At 35.1% G+C, this 25,728-nt stretch overlaps 2 protein-coding genes across 6 annotated transcripts in view; both read right to left on the reverse strand.

Annotated features, from left to right (window-relative positions):
* LOC135124645 (uncharacterized) overlaps positions 1-25,728 on the reverse strand; it is a 231,819-nt gene that overhangs the window by 175,008 nt on the left and 31,083 nt on the right. The window lies entirely within an intron of this gene.
* On the reverse strand, positions 21,222-22,179 carry LOC135124127 (uncharacterized). The gene is made up of 2 exons (XM_064048993.1): positions 21,988-22,179; positions 21,222-21,929 (listed from the first exon to the last, which is right to left on the reverse strand). The coding sequence occupies exons 1-2, from the start codon at positions 22,165-22,167 to the stop codon at positions 21,222-21,224; spliced, it is 888 nt and encodes a 295-aa protein (XP_063905063.1). The 5' UTR covers positions 22,168-22,179.

Here is a 25,728-nt window from a genome sequence, read left to right on the forward strand (position 1 = left end):
ATGGGAAGCAGTACGCAACAGTTAATGAATCGAAAGATGGTATCTTGGGGGCTTGGGAGAATTTGGACGTCAATTACTTCATCCATTTGGTCAATTCTATGAAGCAGCGCGTCTACAATCTCATAGAAGCAGGTGGAAAATACATTGGGTATTAAATTAGTTTTCATTTAGTTAGTTAGTTATTTCCCTTTTAAGCGTGATAATAATTTGTCACAATAAGTCTGTTAACAAAATTACATATTTTCAATAAATTTCGTTCAATTTTGTGTTTTCTGTGAAAATGTTTTATTAAATTAATTAAAAAGGGAATTGCTCAATCAACCAGGTATCTTCACTTTCTTTTAATACATTTAGGCAAAAATTCTGCACCGTGATAATTTTTTGTCTCGCACCTTATATGTAACACTGACTAGTGTTATAGTTCTAGAACACTATTGCTGTATCCTAGAATTAATTAATTATGAATTTAACCTACAAATTAGATGGTGAATCCTTAAACATCTCTGCCAAAAATAAAGTTGTTAATTATATTGTAATGTTTATTATTTGATTTTAGTTCTTTATTTAATTTATTAAAAGTTTAGTTGACAGTTTTATTTACACCTAAACTAAATTTATAAGTTTAAGGCCAATTTCAAGTCCCTTAAATTGAATTTTCTTTTCAAAGCAAGAGTTGCAAATTAACATTTATAACAAATTTACTGATTAAATTTATTCTAGTGTTTAACAAATACATACGAGTGGAACTTGCCGAATATACGACCTCTGTTAGATTTGATTCTTCGAAATTTATTTAAAACAGTATAATGCACATTTAACAAGTCTTAAAAAAGAATGTTTGCAAAAAACAAATCTGGCTTTTTGTATTCGAGGCAGGATATTATATTCTGGATAACTATTATTTTCCAACAACAAATTCCGTTCTTTTTTCTTTTTAACTCAACTGAATACAGCTTAATTTGGCATGTAAAAAACCTGTTATATCCAGCGAATAATTTCGTTCTTTTGAAAACAACAATATCACCAATTTTAAATTGAGCTACATAGCGAGTTTTATTTTCAGTTTCACATAACAAATAAGTTATTATTATGTACCCCCTACAAGAACTTCTTTTACACTAATGTTGCTAATTTAAGGGAACTCTGGACTACAGCGCGTCCATTTTTAACACAAGATTAAGACGCTATACTACTACGATAGTGAAAATATACCTACTGCTCTGGAAGTTGCCAAAATTTTTGACTTTGAAGTACTAAAACATTGAAACAACACAAAATGGAACTTCACTCTTAATATGCGTTCAACGTTCACCTACAAAATATTTTTAGTAAAGTTTCGGGAAAATGGAGTTCTTGACTTAATTAGTACAATAAATTGCCTCATTCATTAATTTTTTTGAGTCACGTCTATAGGTAATTGTAAAAACTGATAATATTTTACATATTTCAGAGACAAAATATTTCGGCAAAATTTTAAAATGATATTATCAATTTTTTGGGAGAAGATTGACGAATTTTTATTTGATTAACGATTTACAATGATTATGAAAGTTAAATTGCAAAATATTGTTATGCAATTTTATTTTATTTTTTACAAAAATCTGGATATCTAGGGCGAAAACGCAAAACAGATTCATACACCACAAGTGCAAGAGTTATTGTATTTAATAAAATAAAAAGTTACAGTTACTATTGTAAATTTTGGAGATGACGTCATCCCATTGGTGGTAGAGATAATTAGCCAACTTTTGATTAGCGTTTAATAAAAGTTGACACAGACAACAGACAGACAAGCAGATAGATAGGCAGACAGAAACAAAAGACCACTTTTCTCGTATTCTAGGGTCCATGAAATGTCGAAAAAACACTTCGTCATAACTTTTTCTTAAATTTCATTTTCATGTATTTTTTTTAACATACTTTACAGTTATAACGTTATAGCGACATAAAGATTACTCTACTTTTTCCACTCCATTTTCTTCAGAATTAAAAACCTCGATAAAATTAGAGCAACTCTTAATTTTATTATACTAAAATAACATTATTCTAGGGTCGATTTTTTCATTAGTTCGAATTCTAGTCTTACTGTACAGCCGTAAAACGAGAGAATAATGTCTCCATCGACGCCTTCGCGACGACTATACATTAGTCGACAGGGTTCTACGCATCGTAGCAGTCACGCAGTCTGCCATCCATGTATGAATTATGGTGGTCTTAATTAAATTAGTGCCTTCGCGTATTCCGGATATCACTCCGGAAGACCTGTTTCTGTAATGTTTGGACAAGGGTATCATGGAAGTATACATTTATTATCTTAAAATGAAATTCTCGTATAATTTAATTAAATTATTTGGAAATCGATAACACGGAAAATATACAAATCTACAAGTATGTGGTGTGGTTTTATTAGTGTTCTTTCCATAATATTAAAATTAATTAGTAAAACTGTAAAATCTCCTGTGTTGGGAACAAATGTGGTCTATACCGTTTAAGATAACCATATCTCGTTAAAATACAGTTTAATAAATTTGACGAATTCAAATGATTAGTCACCAATTTATCACTGATGCGTGTTTTAACACATTTAGTAACAAGTATTCATACAAATTAATTCTACGACATTTACGTCTCTTATTGAAAACAATTCAATTCGATAACCATCTACATATGCGTTAGTTCAAGAACTAAATTGAGATTGTGGAAATTAGGAAGTAAAACGGTTGATGTTTTCAGTTCATTTTTGGCAGCGCGTCTGCGTATTTAAAGCCTGCGGTCACGTTGCGCCGAAATGTGGGTAAATCTAGATTTAGAAGTTAGAAGTTACTCCGTTGCGATCAATTTTGCAATAACAATATCATCACGAAGAAGTGTGGGAGGACCTCACGGTTGGTTGATGAAGTTCGTAAGGGTCACGGTCAACACAGCTGGTCACGAATTAGGTCTGATTTACTTTGATAGCGCACGTCTACCATAGTCCATCTTCACATCACGTCTTTTCTATGCACTTAAAGATCCACTAAGCTGCTGGTTGGATGTTCTGGATGTTGCGATAACGATCTTTACATTGTCCGAATGGTTTAAATTTCCCAGGACTGAAATCAGGATCATTTGATATACAATATTTGGGTTGCCTAGTCGGAGAGCCATATAAGGGAATGGGTCGCCATTATATTGTTTGTGTTACTTTACAACGAAATTAAATTGGATGAGGTTTCAAGAATGTATTCATGTTTGAATGATGTCTTCGTAGGTTAACATAACAGTATTAATAACAAACATATTCTATTCACTGAACTGGCATTTTTATCTCACTACTGTTGACGCTGAGCCGTCGTGACTTGAGAATTATTGCCTGAATCTAAGCTTTGTTATAAAATGGTCATAGGTATATATTAAAGCCGATTGAAAGGAGTAATCTGAACAAGACAGGTACCTTATTATGGCTACATGTGACATATTTACGAAACAATGTATTTGCAATAATTCCTTACTTAAATTTAGAATCGCAACGGCGTAAATGATGAATAAGATTAATGAACAGTTTTTTACTATAGATGTGTAAAAATAAGATAAAAAAGTCTTAGCGGTTATTTGAGAAAAAAAAAAAAATTACTGCACTGCGAAGTCTAGTTAATTAGCAGATGTGTAATTTCAGAAATGTATATTTTACTCATTTCCTCATAAACAGGAATATTTCAGTAAATATCTTTCGCGAAACTAGCTATAACTCTTTCAAACACTTGAAAAGATCAATTTTATTTGTTCTGTGCAAGGAACATAAAATTTATATTTACGCGCGTGCTTTAAAAAAAGCACCAGGAAAACTTCAGCAATGTTATTCTGTTTATTCCTGAAGGAGACAGCATTGCATAATTAAATCCAAAAATATAATTTTTTAATTTTAAATACAACTTCGTACCTAGTAAAATAGTAATAATTTTCCAAAAATATTTGAACAAGTAACTTTTTTGGAAGAAAATGCAGTTTCATAGTACATGTTAGGACAAATAATGCTACTCTAAACAAGTAAAATCGAACTATCAAACTAATTTACTTCTTTTCAACAACGGAATTCCTTTTAAAAAAACTTATTATGTATGAAATACACTTAAAAGAGCAAACTCAAAGACAATAACATCCTAGTGGCGTGACTGGAAATGAAGAAGAGAGACACATTAATTACTAAACATATTTTTTATTTTTATTTACATAGATCGTTAGTAGTCGAACTACTGGAATTACTTAAATAATAAATAAAGTAACAAATTCTCGAATCTTTCAACCTGTTCCAAATAAAAATATTTCTGTTGCCGCGAATGTCGGAAAAACCAAAGATCAACAAACTTCCGTAATGAGTTCTTTGTCGTAATCCACTAAGATCGGACTCTGATAGCGACAAAAAAGCACCCATCAAACAAACAAAACGCCAGATAGAAACCCCGAAAGTGGGTAAAAATCTCTAAAATAATAGCAGTTCATCAAGCGTTTCTCTAAAGTCTTTTGGATTCGCTCCGCAGAGACCGGCGAAAATGGCAAAGACGAGCCGGAACACAGGGCCTCCAGGGAATTAAAGCCGGTGTTAATGACTTTTTCATTTAGTGTGGCGCAGATTGTGACGAGATAGCTGTGTCTTAGCGGGCGTCAACAATGTCTGCGTTCATTATCAGCGTGGAAAAGGAGGAATGTGGTTAGGGCTGCTTCTGGTCCCCGAAACAGACCCGTACATTTTCGACCGCATAACTGTTCATAGGGCACATGTGTGTTTTATTGGAAAACCGTGTGCGAACAAAACAAAAATCTCCAGCAAAAGTGTGACATGTAGTTGTAGAGATATGGCATGAATCTTAAAAAACAATCTCAATAGAACCGCCTTTAATAATTTTACTCTTTTATTATAGATTGTCTTCAGAGGTCTAAACTTGTGTTGAATTTTGTATAATTGTATTGTTTTGTGTATTGGCGAAGTGTGGCCTGTTCGAACAATGCTATGTAGTGATGTTACAAACAATATAAAGCACTATACGCATTGAATTATTGTTTTCTTCGAAGTTGGTATCTCGAGAGAACAATAAAAACACTATCAAAGACAACCATGGATTTTTGAAAGATTGTTTTTGATCGTCACAGTTTCAACTCAAATTTTTAAATTGACGGTAAAGTAAAAAATCAAAAACAAATCTTCAAAAATCTATGCCTGCCTTGGATCGTGTTTTTAAGTGCCCTCACGGTATAAGTGTCAACAAAGAGTGTGCAAGTTGTAAATCGTCGTTGGTAAGCTTTCATTTCAAAAATTGTGATTTATTATGTTTCTATTAGAGAGCCAAATATTATGTTGTATAGTAAAACAAAACAAAAAAAAAAAAAAACAAGAAAATAAATTCGACAAGGCAGACAATAGAAGAGACAAAGTATTTATAATAGTAAACTGTTAACAAATTAAGTTATTAATTGCAAACTATTATGTCAATTTGGTTAATTTGTAGACAGCATTTTCCCCCTCGCACGAAAGAAAAGAAATTTACTTAGATGTTTGCTTTAACGTGTTCATCGTGATATATTTCTTTATATTTTTATTTGTTTGAGATATCAATATTATCAATCTTTCATAGTTTGATAAACTCAGTGACGCCTTCCAACTTTTGCATAAATTTCTGTAACTAGTTGGCGGCGGCAACGATGGCGACGGCACAGTGTTTATTTAGGTGATTCCGAGTTGAGACGCGAAGGCAAACATCTCCGGTCCGTTGGTCCATCAAATTCGCTTTAAAAAGGAGCTCTTCGCTCCGTTTCATTCGATCAAACAAACTATAAAGTTGGCAAGTGTCGCGGTGGATGGGGGTACAAGAGCAATGCAACTGACATTGTGTTTGTAGGTGAAATGTTCACCGATCGCCGTAAAGGTCTCCAGACGACGGAGCGACGTCTTATCGCACCAGAGCAGATACTAGGCGTCTCTTCAACGGCCGTCGTCAGCAACGCAAATGTCACCAGTCAGCACAGCATACAACTGAGGATATTTGACCCGTTTCCAAATGCTACGATACAACCCCCTGGTGTTTATCGAGAAGGTTGCACGATTAGAGAATTGGCCCGCAGTCGTGCCCGACCATTTCCTGCTAATCTCTCGGGATCAGGCTGTGATGCCAACGCAGAACCCTCACAACTTGCCCTTAATTGATCATAACGCATGAAAGCAATCGATACGTTTTTTCAGTAATTGAAAGTTGTGTCTTCTTTATATTAATATTAACTGATTGAATAAAAATTTACATATACTTAAGATACGTAAAGCCTACATATGACAGTTTACAATTCAATTAATAATTTAAAAATCTCATTCACTTTTTGTAAACCAAACTGAAGAGACACTTTAACAAATTTATTATTTACTGGTCCTTAAGCAAGGTATTTGTTTCTAATATGAAAAAAAGTAGCAATCACGTCTGATCGATGCATACAAACTTTGGCAGGAACGGAGGCCTTTTATTAAACCAATTAGCTTTAATTCTACTGCTTTTATAAGTTTTGACAGTTCCATTATTTCTGTTTACATACATTTTTATAAATAAATATTTATTATATAAATGAATGTTCTGAGGGTGCGCCGAACACTAATCTCAGAGGGAACCGTATTAAAACTCCTGGGAAAAGAACACTAACAATGTCATTTAGAAAAATCCCTCAACTGAACCCTCTAGACCTGACGATATAAACAGTTGACTTCAATAAAATCTTCTAACGCACTGGAAACCATGAAGCTACTGCTGGCAATTTAGACACTTCACACAATAAACCATCAGGTTTGACACAACCATATAAAGCACCGCTATGAAGGAGTTTTTGATTGTCATTATAATTTTCAAAAACTCTTAGCAAATGAGCGACGACGATCCCATCATCAACTTTCCTTCGACAAACTAATGGTGAATTGGTATTCGAAAGCAAATCTACCGGTTAATTACAGATGTTTTCAACACCCAAAACGCGAACTTCCAAATATTTGGTAATTTTTTTCTAAATGTAATTCAAAAATATACTGACAGATCAAAACACCGTTACACAACGAGACGGGTTCTTCCCAATTCTTGTTGACGACTAGAAATAATGTATTCAATATTGTAAATTTTTGGACCGATTGCCCGGGGTAAATATTAGCACATTCGATACTCTTCTCAGAAGATCCAGAATAATAGAAACCTCCAAACAAAAAACAAAAATCAATAAGTTTGCTAAAAAGCCTCCTAAATCTCCGAGAATTATGGACATGAAGCTCAGGTAAGATTGACGATACAATTTGCGCCGACTAATATCCATCACATCTTGACTACTGGTCTGCTCTCATTAATGACATCCAATGTTGCGAATGCTAGAGAATTAGAGTAATAAGACGAAACTGTCCTCTAAAGAAAACCACAAGACTTATGGATTCTTTTTAAAAGACGAAAACCAAAGACTATCAAAAAACCAGTCGACGCCAAGGCTGTCAACATAAACAGCGAAAACACAGAACACAAACTGAAAGTGTTAGTGTTTCCCGGGTTACCATTTGAACTATTCTCGACTATCAAGTGAAGCGAAAGTAAATCCTCATAGTCGTACCTCTAGAAAGGAAACAAATAGTTCACCCGCCTACACTACATGGTCGACATAGTACACGGGTCGGGTCAGATCAGGTCAGGTCAGGTCAAGTCACGTCATAATGGGGCCGCCCATATCAATTCACTCCGGTGTAAAGGTTCAGAAAATTTAGTACTAGTCGAGATCCATTCGTTGAACCAAAAACCAAATAGCGTGAATGTCAGTTCACTACTCAGACCCTGTGTCATTTATTTTGTCAAAGGATCGTGTGATTTCGTTGTGGCATCCATACAGACAAAGATGGACCAATTATTCTCGAAATGAGGAAAACGCCCAGAGCAGTGGTTGTCTTAAGTCGAAAGTTTCGCCGTGACGTCTTCGTATCTCAAAGGAAAATCCTTGAAGCGTTAGTTCTAAGCAACTCGCTAAAATGCCTTTGAAGACGCTACCTGCATACACAGGAGATTATATCTACTATGTGGATTGATCTTTTATTAAACGGCAATGATAAGAATGTGTCCTTGCAAATGTTTTACACCTGTTTGTGCAATACCGTATTAAGCTTGAAAATTGTAGATAAAGCAAGGCTCCAATTAATACACGTAAGCTTATCCTTTTTTTTCCTTCCAATAAGCATTAGCTCTCTATGTCATACTCTACGCGTACTGATCGCAACCTTCTTTGTTCACTGTTGTTGTTTGGGTATTTTAAGTAATTATGATATGTCAATACTTTTCACTTTATCCAGGGCCGGCTCTAAGGGACCAGGCGCCCCGATGCAAGTTACTGTTCAACGCCCTCTAAAAAATGTTCGTAAAAAAAAAACAATAAAATTTTGTAATCACAAATATCTTAATATATATATATATATAGAAAAATGTTTGTCCTGACTGACAGACTGACTGATTCATCAACGCAAAGCCTAAACTACTGAAGCTACAAACATAAAATTTGGACAGTAGGTTCCTTTTGTGTCGTCCATCAAGAAAGGATTTTTGGAAATTCCGCCTCTACCGGGACAAAATATGGGATGAACATTTGTGTAGGAATCCCATGGGTTTTTAAGTTAGACGGATTCACTGGTGAAGGGGGAGTGAACAGGATGAAAAATATTTATATTACAAAAATTTATAAATTGCCCCATTTAGTTAAGAATATCGTGGCAACAAAAATTTAGCTAATTATCTCCACCGACAATTAAATGACGTAAACTGTTTTTTTGTAGTCACTCATATTTACACTTTACGACATACTCCTATATTTGTGGTTTATGAGTCTGTCTTCATTTTTTTCACAATTACTTTACAAAAACTTTTGTGCGCAAATCATCAGCTTATGTCCGTAATCAAAATATCAATTTGGATTACGTGCATAATGAAATGACTGTCGATGGACGCGTGGATTTCTTAGAGAAGTTGAGCTCTGCTGACGTTAGTTCGATCCCATCCTTGCTGACATGTTTTTTCTGGCACATTGAATTTGTTTGAATATTTGTCTTCAGGTGGGAGGAAAGTCCTGTCTAAATGACTTTAGACCAAATTTTTAAGGTGTGCAGTTAACCTGTGAAGATAAAAATTTGAATGGTTAAATATGATCACGCGATAGGTGAACTGCGTGGTTAAGTTACACGTAACAGTGCACTTAAGAAAAATTTAAGAATTTACATTTAGTGAAGGGGGCGAACGAGATATGCCTTCCAAAGGCGCTAACAACCATTCTCTCCACAGAGTACAGAGAAACTAATTCATTGCCCACCACAATCAGTTTCAACCATACAACATAAATACAGCCAGATTTATAAAGATATATTGGTGTTGGTATTAAAAAGTTTTTCCAGTACTTTTGGGAAAATCCGTTTACACTTAAAACAGATCACCAATCAAATTTCCAGTCCATCTAAAAAACTTCCTAATTTAAATCCAATATTAAATACAGAAATATAAAACTTTATGTAAACGCAGTATGCATTTTCAAGATTAATATCATTAATTCGTTTTTAGTGCTCCATAATTGAATTGTCTCAAAAGTAAGTTACCCACAGCAGTCGAAGAGTTACAAACGGAAACTTTAAAAGATAATTTCTGAAAATAATTATTGTTTAACATTATTGCAATAATAGATTGTCACACGTCCTTAATAAATTGAATAAATAAATTAGAAAAAACTCCGTAAAAATCAAACATAACAGAAAATGTCTATTTTCTTTGTCTACAGCAACTTTTCCTACCGGGCTGTCATTTTAAGGGAACCCTTGTTACATACCTGGACAAGAGTTATTTATCATTTCTAAAAGGAAGCAGACAGTCCCAAACTTTACCTGAGCGAGCCTGAAACTAAAAATTTTTGTTTAAGTTGTTATCAGTTCGTGTATTCCACTATTTTCACAAGGCTTGATCACCGACACATATCTTGGACTGTCTCGCCTGCTCGGAGGTACAAAATAACAACAACGTTACATTACATTATGCCGTTTCTGTAGACAACTACAACGCATTGAAACAAAGTTTCTCTTGTAGAATAAAAGTGATAAGCTTTATGCATCTTTTATGGACATTATAAATTTAGTGAAGACATATGAGCGTGCAGTAATTTTACCGCGACGTTCAGAAATATCTCGTTACTTTTAAAACATTTTATCCCGGTTTATAAAAAGTAAATTGAATATTTTAGTCGAATTAAACTTTTAACCGCCACACTTAATCACGGTTATTCCGTAAATCTAAGAATCTGATAGGTTAAATTTCATTATATGAATTAGTTAATCATTTTTACTTCCTGTGCGTAAAATAAGGAGGTATAGTAATTGTGTAAATCATACAAATGACCACTTTTATGTTTTCTCAACGTTTCATGACCCCTAGAGTATGAAAAAAGTACTCTCCCGTTTCCGTCTGTCCGTCTGTCTGGCGTCTGTATCCATTTTATTGGACTGATTGTTGTCAAATTTTGTATGTATATTATAAATATCATGTAGATGGTTAAATGCTACCCAAAATTTGGATAATCATCCCTACCAACAATTTGATGACGTCATTTCAATCAATTGTATTTTAAAATGATTTTAATGTTATAGTGTACGAACCCGCTTTCAGTTTTTTTGCTAAATGTTCAAATTTTCGCAAAAGCGTTTACAAGGTATAACACCGTTATATTACCAACAAAGGACAGAAGTCCTCGTGGCGCAATGGCTAAGTCGGGAACAATGAGATCTGCGACGAAGACGTGCGACATGCGGTAGTGGGTTCGATGCCGATCTTGGCCGTTTACTGTTCCGCCCAATTAAAGACAAGAACACAGAAAGTTGTAGAATCTCTACAGGGATTTGAAGTAGATGTAAAAAAAAATGGTACGTCTAGCATACTCCGAAGCACCACCGACTATTCAAGAGAGGTTTGCGACAGAAACTTTTATCATCGGTATTCGCGATGTTAAAGTTAAGAAGATGTTACAAGTATTTAGATGCCAGACGTCAACTGATGGTCTCATACATGCTTTGGAAGTGGAGGCTGCTTTCAGTACCACAAGAACATGCTACAAAGTCAGCGTAGCAGAACTAGAGAAAGAAGAAAACAACAAGATATAGAAGCTGCTGGAAAAATTATTACAGCGAATAGATGGCCCCTTTTGAAGACGAAAGAATGATATGTGTCGTAAGCAAACCATGAAATGCTATAGGTGTGGGCGCCAGGGTCATCTCCAACGTGATTGTCGTGCTCGATTACCAGTTCCAAGAAGAAGCACACAACAGAGATCTCACCGAGATGCAAAAAGAACCAATACTTTGGGGAATGTGTTTGCTGGTGAGAGTAAGGCCGCCGGCGAAGTGAAAATAAGAAGTTTCACCTGAGGTAGTACTTCAATTATACCAAAGAAGATTTTTGAAAATCCAGCAGCAATCACCATCGATCCTGGCGTTGAGGTATCAATTGTACGTAAAGGACTTGTGAAAGCTGAAGATATAGAACTTATACCTGAAACTATCAGACTGAAAACTCTAACTGGAGAGTCGACGCCGCTCACGGGCGAAGCATCGGTAGAAATCTGTGTTGGTCAGCTGAGAATAAAACATTGGGCTTTCGTGGCTAACATGGAAGATGACTTCATTTTGGGAATGGATTTAATTAGCCGCCATGGACTGACCATTGATCCAGTGAAGGAAGTCCTACGTCTTGAAAATTAAGAGTTCAAGCTGAATCAGCGTTGTATTGAAGCCAAGCCTGCAAGATTGATCGCTTATCAGAACTACAAACACTGTAACGAGATTGAGCACCGCAAAACACGGTTCAACCGCAGGAAGAAAGCAGTCGTAGAAGATAATGAATGGACTACAGTTCGGTTTAGAAAAGACCAGGAGGAAGACGTGGATATTGAACCGCTCCTCAGATGGAAAGAAGATGGTGTAGAATGGCCAGGTTGGTTGGAGATTTCAGACGAGTCACCTTCTCTCAAGCTGTTATGGGCCCAATGGGACTCCCTGCATGTCGAGAACGGATTGCTTAAGCGAGCCTGGGAAAGTCCGAATGGAAAACACGTCGCTATGCAGTTGGTGGTTTCGGTCATTAGAACCAATAAAGTACTTCGAGAAATGCACAGTGGATGTTCTGGTGCTCATTTTGGAATCAACAAGACGCTTTCTAACGTTTTCTCAACAACGGGGTCCGTTGTTGAGAAAACGTTGAGAATTGGTGCAAGAAGTGCACGACCTGTGAGACAGTCAACCGACCGAAGATGAGGGTGACAGGGCCGATGCAACCACACAATGTCGACTCGCCTTTTAGAAGAACTGCAGGAGACGTAGCGGGTCCCATCCTAGTGACTGAAGAAGGTAACGAGGAAACGAAAAATGTCAAAGGGTACGACGATGGCTTACAGGGGAAGCTGTCGAGCGTTTACGACATGCTGCACCACGAGAATAGAATGGTGAGTGGTAGAATGAAAACACGTTACGACCTTAGGGACAACTCAATAAAATTCCAGGTAGGGGATTTGGTGTGGCTTTATATCCCCCGAAGAAGGAAAGGTCGTTGCCTGAATTTATCAGCAGACTGGGACGGTCCATATACGGTCGTGACGAGGATCAACGATGTCATTTACAGATGAAGATTATTCACTTAGACCGCCTTATGAAGCACAACAGTGACACCGTTGACGTTTCTGATCGGTACGATCAGAACTAAGGAGGGGGCTGCGTTACGAAATAAACCCATCCGCCGCCCCAGTACGACGCCAATGGGTTTTCTAGTATGTGCGGCGATGATGGGTGACGTCGGTGACAGTGTTCGGGCGGCGTTCGCGAATGAAAAGCCTGGAAGCGGAAGTCGCGATGGGTGCTTCAGAACAAGCGTAGAAACGGTAACAGCGACCTTTTAAGAAGGAGCACGTGGCTGTTTAAATAGGATCCACGATCGGGAGCAGTCAGTGAAGTCCAGACAATGGGAGAAGTAGAGTCTAGTCAAATCCATTCCAGTCTAGTCGGAATTATTTTGTACATAATTTCGGCATTCTAAGTGATAAATTTCTTTTCATGTAGACAAAAATTGATAACTGAATACTGAAAAAGAATTTCTTTCACACTAAACATTATCGACTTCTTTTTTTTACTTTATCTACTGGTGCCTTGACATACGTTTTTCTTTTCTTTATTTAAACGCCAACCTGCTAGGCTGTGTCAGGATAAACTCGTTTTGGAATTAAATTTTACAGAATTTTTCGATTCTTGATTTATCCGAGTTTTATTTCCATGTATCTCTCTGGGGTCCAAATTTTAACACATTTTTCTGTCTTTAATTAAAATTCTTAATTCATAAATAAGATATAATAATAAAAAATAATTCTTTTTTTTTTGGTAAATAAGTTGACTGAAGGAATTTATTATCTATTTTTTCTCATTATTATTCGTTGGCTCCTGAAGTAAATAAAACATTCCTAGCTTTTTCGAAAATTTATAAAATTTGATTTTGCAGATTTTATTTTTTATAAGAAGCCCACAAGCTAAAATAAAGATATGTATACAGTGCTAACGTAATGTAAAAAAAGTATATGCGTTAAATGACTTTTTCCATTACAAAAGTTTGTGATAATGTCATCAATATTTTGCAGGGACACATTATTATATCAATTTGGATAGATGCAGTGCAAGACCAATAAGAAGAATACCCTACTAACCAAAATTTATCTAATTATCTTCACCGACAATTAAATGACGTAAATTCTTTTTTTGTAGTAATCATATTTACACTTTACAACGTACTCCTATATTTGTGGTTTATGAGTCTGTCTTGATTTTTTGCACAATTACTTTACAAACACTTTTGTGCGCAAAGCTGATATTTGGATTACGTGCATAATGACTGTCGATGGACGCGCGAATTTCTTAGAGAAGTTGAGCTCTGCTCGCGGTAGTTCGACCCCTCCTTGTTGGAATTCTTTTTTCTGGCACATAGAATTTGTTTGAATATTTGTCTTCAGGTGCGAGGAAAGTCCTGTCTAAATGACTTTAGACCAATTTTTTAAGGTGTGTGGGTAACCCGTGAAGATAAAAATTTGAATGGTTGAATATGATCACGCGATAGGTGAACTGCGTGGTTAAGTTACACGTAACAGTGCATTTAAGTGCATCTCGAACCGGATCTAAGCATTTTATTTTTACAAACTGAGCTTATCCAGACACACACTTAATTTAATGCGAAATCATTCAAGATAATAAGGCGTTATAGGCCACTACAGAAGTTATTTTCCCAATTACGTAGAAAATTTTATAAATGCAATTCATTGTCAGAGAATACAACGTATTCAAACAACATAAAAACTCATATGATTTTAATTTATGACCATTTCTTAAAAAATTTGGAGAAAAGGCAAGCACAAGGGGGATAAATAAAATAGCGGTTTTGGAATTAGTGAGAAATAATCCTCAAGGGAGCCAATAAACAATAAAACAGCAGGTATTAGTCAATGATCTATACATCGAATACTGAAAGAAAACACATTTTTGATTCCTGATTTTTTATTTAAACAGCATCAAAATTTTAATCACCACTTTTACACTTGTTTTTTTCCGATGAAGCAATAAAGCAATAATGGAAGCGTAACTGTCATTATGAAAGCCAAGATAACCCGCACTGGACTAAAGAAAGATGTTTTTAAGCATTCTGCACTCCACGAGCATTTCATTGAGATCCTCGGAAACCAGGTTATTGGTCCCTATTTTTTTAGTGACAATTTGAACAGGAATTCTTATGTAAATTTTATTCAAACTAATTTACCATCGCTACTCGAAAATGTTAATCTGGAAATACGACAAAATTTATGGTTTCAACAGGACCGTCCTCCTACGCATTATCATAGAAGGGTGCGAGATTACCTTGATATGGCTTTCCCTAATGGGTGGGTTGAGAGAGAGGTCTGTCAACCCTTGGCCTCCCACGAGTCCAGATATTACGCCTTTAGATTTTTCCTGTGCTCTGTTTTATTCGGTTACTATCACCGGCATTACAGCCAGAACGTCGGTTGTATGGAGGTTGTGCCATAGGCACCTGAGAATTTTCCCAGTAACCAGCTATATAGTATGGCATCTACCGGAGATTTTACGTATCAATACTCTTACGGCCAGGCTCATCCCAATCCGCCATCTTCCTTATTAATATAAAAATTCACGGTTACGCCACTCGGCTATTTTTCCACTGGCTCCCTTAAAGTTCACCCTTAACAGCTGAGATATGTATCTTAACTGGAGAAAAATTAAAACCTACGCAAAAATTCCTGCCTACAGAAATTTATAAAAATATAAAAATTTCTTTAATTGTTTTATTTTTATTCGGACCCCTTGCTTGCCCAATGTTCAGTGTTTGGGAGTTTGGGGTCGTGATCGCGTGAGTAATTGTCCGTCCCGGCGCATGCTGATTAAGGAATAGTTTACCAAATTCCGTCTTGTGTATCGAATCCTTACAATTAAACTACACAGCATCTCCTCGGAAGTGTATTTCTTCGATCCGAACCTGAACACTGCCTGCAAGGAAGCTGCATACTGAGAACCGCTTTGAATATAAACGAGTGCGCCACTCTACGAAGAGGCGAGAACACGCGGTAATGCAACTCTTTAGAATGATTTGCAGCGTTCAGCATGCTACGGAGCCGGTTTTGTGTGCTCAGTTAAGTCGAGAGCCTTGCATTTCTCGAGTTCCCTTCTCGAGTTTAGAACGCTTGCTGAGTTTCGGATGACTACCACTTCACTCCAAGCTAAAACACTACTCCCACAATGAGTTACGATGAATGAAGCCCGGATTCAGCCGACTGAGGTGCAGACGAGAAGGGTGGTAGTGAAATGACGGCAGCGCCGCCGTCTTCCTGGTGGAAATGCCTCCTTGTTTTGAACTGAAACTATTTCGATATAGCTAAGGTTCATTCAGTGCAGCCGACGCGCCAGCTCGGTGTTGGCTCTCTTCTGCATTTAATGTCGTATTATAAGGAAACAAATGAAATGAAATTGGGTCTTCACGGAAACATTACCGCAGCACCATTACACATAAATGAATTTTCTACTTTGGGTGAAACGAACATTTCATACGATGCAGTTTCGCAGTTGCTTGTTGTTGGGCAATTGAGACAATACACCGCAGATTATAATAATAAATTAATTTATCACACTTAATGCTACAAATTAAGCATAAAACAGCGACCACGAGGCAAAATTGCTTGGCTTGTGGTTATGTATAGTGATCAACATACCGAGCATAATTTGAATACATTGCCGCTTGACAACTATTTTTCTTTTTCGGAGTTTCTGTTGCTATTTTTCGGATAATATCCAGTGATTTTACATTATCTTCTAAATTCAAGCTTTGAAAATCTTCAAATTAACAACTGTAACGGTATTCAACGTAATACTTGTCGAAAATTACATTTTTTTAAATTTTTGAAACATGTCAATAAAAACATAGGCATTACACATAGATCTTCATTTTTATGGCTAGATGTCAGCAAAATGTTTTGTTCAAATACCGGTAAACTGAAGAAATGGCCTTTCTTTCATCAAAACTGTATTTTTTTTTCTTTTCTATCGAAAAAGAATCATGTTTCCATTATTTCAACACTACAGGTTAAGTTTTCGCTGACTTGTGACGTTATATTAAAAAAAAGAAATGAAGAGTGAAAACGAGCAGACACCGCTAGTCATAAAAACTAGATACTGGAAAACAATCGCGAAATAATCTTGAAACCTGTGAACGTATTGAAAATGTAATTAGTTTCATTGATAATTATGGCATTATGTTTTTGTTCCTACTATTTATATTCGTGATATATGATATTGTCTCTTTTACTATACCTAGTTATTTTCCTAAAATTGAATGCAATAAACAGATATTTTAATCAGTTGCATTTAGGCACTGATGGCTGGTTAGACTCACAGTTCAAATAAAAATGTCGCGCAAAGAAAAGGAATTTTTCGGAAAACGCGTGATTCATTATTCTAAAATTCAAATAAATTGCAACAAAACAGTCACTCTTAAGCATTTTTTAATGAAGGAAGTCGACAGGCATCTATTTATAGAATAATTAAAAGCTATGAAGAAGCGACGAATATTTCCCTCTTAGCGGTCGTCAGCTTCGAGTTTCAACACGACAAAATTGCAACAGACCGAAAACATTGTTTGAGGAGAATGATTCTACCATTTTTGTTCGCATGACATCCAAAAAATTGAATTTACCTCCACCTACTGTGTCGGACATTAAAATAACCAAATGATGGGCAATTATTACCCAGAAAAAGGCACCGAAAAGATCAGGAAAGGCGAGCAAAAAGTGGACTTCTTAAAAATTACTTGTCGTCAATAGCTAAACTTATATTATTGTGGATACAAAAGAACAACCAGGGCGTAAGTTTGTTCATTCCAACAAAAACGAAGAACTTCTACTTAGCCACAAATTTAAACAATCACAAAGAAAAATTCCAAGAAATATCTATGGTAGGTGGTAGAGTGAAATAATAAGATTTCTAAACCTTATATTTATTATCTTTTATATATGAACAACGTTATCAAAAAGATGCAATTTTGTTTTGACGAAATCTATCCACGGTTCATAATGCGAAGACATGATTGTATCAGTTCTTAAAACAACAAAATCTGGATTTCGTGGGTAAAGATGAGAGTCTGCCCAATGTACAATCGGTGGACAAATAAAACTGGTACAAACTGTCATAAAAATTATAAGGAAAATGAAAAATGTATCTTGTGTAAATCTATCTTTTTGACGTTGATGGTATGTGTCATGACAGATGGATAACGCATATTTGGCCGGCAACGGTCCCGGGAATCAAGCTTGATACACATTAGGAAAATTTTCTTTGTACCAGTTTTATATGTCCACCGATTGTATTTCAAGCAAGGGGCATGAGAAATTTTGAACCCAACAACAATACGTCAAAAAAAAAATTGGTCTAACATTATTTAGATATAAGTTCCCTCGCCCCTGTAAATGATAAAATTTAATTTTACGCACTTGATTAATTTTATGATAAAATTGTTTGGATTGTTAAACTACAGGCAAAAAAGCATATTATCTGTGTGTTTCAAGTGATTAACAATCGGTCCAGTAGTTTAGGAGATTATCTGTCTAATAAAAATCGACACAGACTTCAGACAGACAGTCCACAGACAGACGGAAACGGGAAACATATTTTTTCGTACAGAAAACATGAAAGCATCCATTCGCCGATTGAATCCTATTACAACACTTCCTTAACCTATGCTCGGCAAGTAAAAACAAAAAATGTACGTTATTTTAAATTATTTTTAATATACGATATTGTGAAGAAAGGTACATATTGCGATCTGAAAACATGTTTAATTTATACCGGGTGTCTGAAGAATGGCGGATTAACTCTCCGCTACGCTCTTAACAATCAACGGGCGAGTCTGGGAAAAATAGTAAAAAAATTCCTTCTCACATTGTGGTGGACTTATAATGATTTTAAGATTAGTTCTTTTGCTACGCTTAGCAACTACATAACACATTCATTATCACAATAACAAGTGACTACTACTGGTTGTTATGGTTATTGTCCTAAAAAAAATAAAAGGTGGATTTCAGCACCATCGTTACTAATAAATCAGAAAGTAAACCGAGGGTATTCACGCATTAGCTGCGTGCAGTATTGGCAATTTTATTTTTATAAAAATACGTTTTTTTCATAATTTACATCATAAAATTTTTTCTACTATTTTTTGGGACTTCCGAAACCCCCGTACATAACGTACTGAATTCTTAATCCGCCATTTTCCAGACACCCGGTATAATTCAAGTTTTTTTTTATTAAGAAATTTGTGTTCATATAAAATCCGTTTAATTGCCAGACAGATCTTATTTGAACTAATTAGGCAGATACTCGTTTAAACTTCATCACAGTAAACAATAAACCACAATGTTACGTTTAAAGTATTTCAATTGATAGAACATTGGTATACTACGTGTTTCATTTGTCATTCACACGATACCTTCATCAAACATATCCATATGCATAGCAGCATCCCGCTAAAATTTCTGCCAAACGATTTTGTTAATGTAGGTGTTGTCTAACTAGTCGAGAAATGTAATGTTTACGATATTTTGTTGACAAAATTGTCGCTTATGATATATTTAGGCATTGGAGATAAATAGAACATTATGACAAAAAAGGATATGACTTGGATATAGGAGAATTCAGTATCTATTCTACTACAAAAATCCATGCGATGTAGCTATCACACTAAAAAACATTGTGTTCAAGGTACGGTATTTTTAACATACAAAACAAATTTCTTAGTACATATATTTTTATTATAGGAAATTGAGGAAAAAAATATTTTAATTATACCTATAGAACGAATAGTACTAGTTCAAACCATCATTTATTATTTTTGTGGCCTTCACAAAATATGGATTACATACTTCTAGAACTGTGATGCTAACTAATACATTCCGTATTCAAATCGAAATAATTAATAATGACAATAATTATATAGCTGAACCCTTATTTACCTACACGATGACAACAAACTATCTATCACCACTAAACGCACCACCTATGATAGAGATTAATTTAAGACTTTTAGGAAGTGAAATTTTAGCAGCTTACGTTTCGTGTTTATAATAGTTACTAATTAAGTTTATTAATTTTGAAAGTCAAGTCTTGTAACATATCATCCTGTTTTTTCACCTATTACGAGTCCTTATAAAATCATTATAATTCACCATCTTGATATTATTGACTCTGACCGTGAAAGTCTTCAATTCCATTTCATATCTTATATGACTGTCATAAATGTCGATATAATTAAAACACAGCATAACAACTATCACATGATTCAATGCCGAGTACATGCTACACTTTGTAAACAAAACTTTATGTAGCAATGCAGCATTAATTGGGAATTGATTTATTTTTTCTTCAATGTAGATTTAGTAAGTGATTAATAATAATTATATTATTAATGAAGATCACATCTAAACTATATAAATTCGCTATACACTGAACATTTGTTTTCTTCACTTTGTCTAATGTAACAAGAATTAAAAAGTTTTGTCCTTAAAATTTTTCTTGTAACATGCAGAAACACTCCATATGGTAAATAATAAATTAATATCTAATGGGAGGTTGAGAGCTTCGTTGACACAAAATGAAAACCCGGCGAACAACTTAGGTTAGAAATGTCCAGAGTATTTAAGTATTAAGTACTTATTATCTATCACATGTTCAAATACACTGTAATTTACTTTGGTGTCATCCTATTATTAATATATATTAATGACATATTTACTGTTCTAATTTAGCCCCCTTGTTGATGATAGAACATATTTTTCATTCAATAAAAACAAACATCTCTTAAGATAATTTTTGGAAATATCTCGTAACAACTAACACTGGTGAATGTAAAGTGCGGCAGACGGGGAAAATATTTTAATCCCTACATGTGAACTGCGGCCATCTTTCGCAGTGCTCGAGAAAGGTCTGTGTAAACTGCTGCGATATGCAAGTACCCGGTGACCTGGACTCAGTATGTTAAGTACTAATAAGGACAAATGAATTGAATTATGATGTTTGTTTCATTAAATTCGAAGCATAAAAATCATACTGCACTATATTTTTTTTTTCACTACTAGCCTCAGAAGACTTCATTATATATCGTGTTTGATGCTTGAGAAATTACTGTTCTCCACCTTACCCAATAATGGATTTTTCTCTCCTACTAGTAGATAATGAAAATAATTGACAGTATTGCCATGGTTACCTTAGAATGTCGTAGTTGAGGTGTTTACTTGACATTAAGCTGCCACATTTTATACATTGTTTATTAATGACAGATGATGTAGAACTGGGAAGCTGAAATTTCTTGCGAAATCTTAAATTTGCCGCCTGGACCACACTCCAGCAAGAATGCCACCAGAGCAATCATGAAAAATCTATTGCAGTTATTCTTACGAGCACGCGACATTTTTAACCTCTAATTTGTGTAATCTGTTAAGAAGTAGTATTTTTATAATAAATAAAGAAAATGTTAATGTAGAAATAATATTGTGTTATTCGAAAGACAAATGTTTATTAAAAAATTGAGAATAATAAGTATTAACAACAAAGTAACTAAAGATTAACACCTCAACTATAATTATTTGAAATAATAGTTAATTGTGCAGTTGTGGCACGTCATATTGATTCCCGATGTATTGCGATTGGAGGTAAAGTTCTCCACCGGTATAGTTATTTCACTGTTTGTAGCAGCATGTGTGGAAGTAGATGGCATTTCACTACACACTTCTTCACTCCTCTCACATAAAATATTGGAAGAGCTAGGAGCAGGTAGGTTAATGTGATGAGGTGTTCCCTGAATTATATTTGCAATTCTTCTTTTGTCAGTGAGAGACTCCTCAACATACCCTTCAGCAACCATTGAGCTTTTCCAGCCCCCATGGCGTTTGAGTGATAATATGTCCCCACCCATATCAGCCAAAATAGTCGCTGATGTTCGCCTCAATGTATGGCCAGTAAATTCGTCGACATTTGGCAGTTGTAGGTATTGAGCTATTTTATAAGGTGTCTTGCTTATCGTATTATGTCCCATGTTTTGTCTAGTCGGTTTTCCACCTCTAAACCCAATGAAAAGCCTTGCCATATCAGGAGACGGCCTTTTTGTCAAGTATTTTTTAACCACATCAATCCAGGTGGGCTCCATAATGACAAATTTTCGAGAAGATTTTGTTTTTGTTTGAGGGATATTTATGACTATCATATCCTCTCGTGTATCTACATCTGTCATTTTCATGTTGCAGAGCTCATCTGTCCGACAAGCTCCTGCAATTCCTATAATGAGAATAACCTGGAAGCAAATGTAATTTGGCGTTTTTTAAAATCTCATTGTCAATTAACAGAATTACCTTAGACGAAAGAAAAATTTCATCAGGTGCTTCTAAAATAAATTTTGTGATTTGATGCTTCTCAAAAACAGCCGCCTTTTTGGGTGTGTAGGAATCATTTTTGCGTTTGAGAAAAGCAATTACTTTATAATATTTTGAAATATCCACATTTTCTTTTAATTTAAGAGTTTGTTTTAACATAGAAAATGTGGCCCATAGACTGGAAGCTTTTTTGTTTTTAGCTTTTTCTTCCATATAAACAAGAAGGACATTTTCTGACACTTTGGCCACTTTTTTAATTTTGCACCAATCTTTGAATTGTGCGTAAACTTTTAAGTAGAACTCTTTTGATTTTTGTGGCAGTAATTGATCACACTGCACGTTACTTGCTTCTTTTCGGATTTCTGGCGGGGTGCACACACTAGTATCTTCGTCGCTAGTCGACATTTTGCTCTTTATTAAGATTTTTGGTTTAATGTCATTTTTATTCATTTGTTTTCACAGGCTATTTGATTTTCATGGATATCTTAAATTCGTTCCGACTTTTATACATTGTCATTAAAGAAAAGTTAAACAAATGTGCTAGTAGTGAAAAAAATAATATATAAACCACGGGAGAGAACCATTTTATAGCCTCGCTTTCATTATTACCCTCGACGCTACGCGTCTCGGGTATAATTCAGCTCGGCTATAAAAATTGTTTTCTCTCCCTTGGTATATAATTACTATTATTGATTTTAATTTAATTGACAATGAGACAAGGAATATGTGTATCATATGAATACGCATTGGTCTGCCACTGTGTTTAATTTTTAAGAAGAAACATGTTATAGCAACCTCTAGAAACATTTTCACAATTTCAATTAAATGTTTTTGTAGCACCGCAACTCTAAAGGTTTTGTTGTAAAAATACCCACAGATAACGTAAATTGAAAAATCATCTCTTCTCAGCGTTTGGACGCTAAGATGCTTTTGTTCGTTGCTGGATTTACTCAACAGACTACCTAATAAAAATAATTCGTCCAATTAAATGATTCTACATAAATGCAACATGCGTAAAAACCTTGAGCAAACATAATTTCTGTAAACAACTCGCATCGCTAATTACACTGTTTAAAAAACGAAATTATCGTATTAGCTGGTGCTAACATCATCGGTGCTTCTATAGGACGCTACAAAACAACTAATTAGCGTCGAAGTGGCGTCTTGTTAACCCGTGGGCGACATCCGGCATGGTGCCGACCCCGGGGTCAACCACGCTGGTGGTGCTGGCTGGAGACCCGTTGTCCATTTGACGTGGAGGACGACCCAATTAATAGCGGAATTATGGAAGCTTCCGGTGATGTCATCCACTATGACGGATGCCTATCGATCTGCCAGCCAAAGCATGTTAGTGTTAATATAAATTCCAGTCGGTTAATGATTGTTCGCAAATGTCTTATCAAATTCGAGAACTGATCCTACAATTCGGCTAGGGAAATATTTACAGAAACCTTAATATACATTTTTCTGTAGTACAGGTTTCTAACAAAATAACGAAAGTGCAAAAGTGCAAAAGTTTTAGAAAAAAAAAAACAGCCCAAAGTCTTATATTTAGTGAGAGAGTAATTTTGAATAACTAAATACATACTAGAGATCCGTTAACCAATAATATCAATTAACAAATAGAATACTGGAAATTTAATTAATGTATGTCGCCAGCTGATACAACAATTGAACTAAGATTGTTACATCTTCCACGTTAGACTTAGATTTACAGTTAACACTATTCTAAAATGGCTACTGTTCAATAGCGTATAAATACCTATTTGTTTATACATAGTTAGGCTCGAGATAAAGTATCTTGGTTATTTGTACATTTTGCGATAGTTTATCACTGAAAAACATTAACTATCTATCCGTAAATAAGAAACGTCTTTTTTTTCAATAAATCGTATTCCCCACCTTCGAAAAGCTGCTGTCTACAATCTGCTGTGATTGGTAATCTCAAATACTTAATTTAACTCTTCGACAAAATGTATGCAGAGTCGCAGTGTGTTCGCAGTTGAAGTAATTCTGGCTGTTACAGAAATACTCTTGCAATTTATATTCATGGAGTGACTCCAGTTTTTTTCTTAACTTTTAACGGAGACGTTTTAAATAATTGAAAACGTGACGTTATAATAAGTAAAACAAACAGCAGCGTTGGAGTTTAGTTTAACTGGCGCATAAATATCACTAAAATATCGTCATGTTTGTGATTTTAAAATTTTACAGTTCCTAGCATTCAGAGGCGAAGTTTGCGTGTAACATGCAATAAGACGAAAAACATGATTACATTTAGTAGCGTTTACGATACTCAAGTTCGTGTTTTTCGGGTCATGACATTTTTTATAAATTCTAACTTATTGGAATTATCAATACTTTGAAAGTATATGGTTGTCAAAGATTTAAAACATTTCCTTGCAAACTACTTGCTTTAAGTTTCTGCAGGTATTTGTTTTTCGTTATTTAATATCATACAAAAATCAATTTCAGTGTAAAGAAATATTACTTCTAGAGCAGTAGTTAACTGTAAAAAGTTCATTCTTTAATGAAAAAAAGAAAAAGTATTTCATGAAAAGAAATAGTACATTATGGAACTAGTGGATGAAGTTGAATTTCAACGGCGAGAGTGATTTTTTCACACGAGCGAGTGCAACGAGCGAGTGCGAAAAAGAAACTCGAGCCGTTGAAATTTCTTCATCCGCGAGTTGCATATACTATTTTTTCTAAGAAATTAGGAAATAAATGTTTGTTTATGGTAGGTATTTTATTTTTGAAATACATTAACTGTAATAGAACAATTTGTGCAATTATCACCAATAATATTTACACTTTTATCGTAAGTATTATTTGAACTTGTATCTTTGTTTAAACTTAGTTGGCTGCTTCCTGTATCAATAACTGCACTTGTATCAGATTCGAAAATGCCGCATTGGCAGCATTCAAAATTTCTTCAGAAACTTCGTCAGTCTCACTCATGTTCATTGTTTTCACTTGCGTAAACTCGCAGTATTAAACGTCAAACACTAACGGGTCGTCCAGCCTAGGCGTCATGATTTTCGAAGCGCGCGAAGCGGACGGTGCGGTCGGTGCAGGCGATACGCGACACGTTTCGCTAGCTGCGAAACGCTCAGGCTGGACGACCCGTTAAAATCGTAGACGGCCGAGTATTTTTCCACTAGAGGGTGAAATGAAATTTCATCCACTGCCAGCGATGGGGAAATGACAAACTTCAACCTTAATGAGTAGAAAAACATACATAGCTTTTTAAGTTCGTGAAAGCAATAACTAGTTCTATGCTCTAACAACTAAAAATCAATTTTTAACCTGAGTTTGAACAATAACAGTTTGTAATGTATGTACAGGGTCATTATAAAATATTGTAGTCGAAGAAGGCCATGATTTTGGTGACATTTTGTGCCGCCTTTTTCAGTTTTGTGGAAAGGATTACACTAATATTGGAATTTTTATTTTTAGCGCCACATTAGTTGACATTAGCGGCTGCACTGTTTCAACGCTTCATCAAATTCTGTCAGATGTCAATAATTTTTTCATTTGTACTGGTACGTTTTCCCTCACTTTGTGCGTTAATTGCCTTGTCTTGTTTTCATTTTTGCTGTCTTCCCCTTTGTTAGAACTTTAATAAGTGTCTCAAAAAACAGTTTTTATCAAAACTAGAGATCATTGTGGAATAATCTCAGGTAATGAACAGAGAGGAATAACTATGGTCAGTGTTAC

Source organism: Zophobas morio, unplaced genomic scaffold, assembly GCF_036711695.1.
Source record: "Zophobas morio isolate AGI-343-1 ecotype UQ-CSIRO unplaced genomic scaffold, CSIRO_AGI_Zmor_V1 ptg000007l, whole genome shotgun sequence".
NCBI classification, from domain to species: Eukaryota; Metazoa; Arthropoda; class Insecta; order Coleoptera; family Tenebrionidae; genus Zophobas; species Zophobas morio.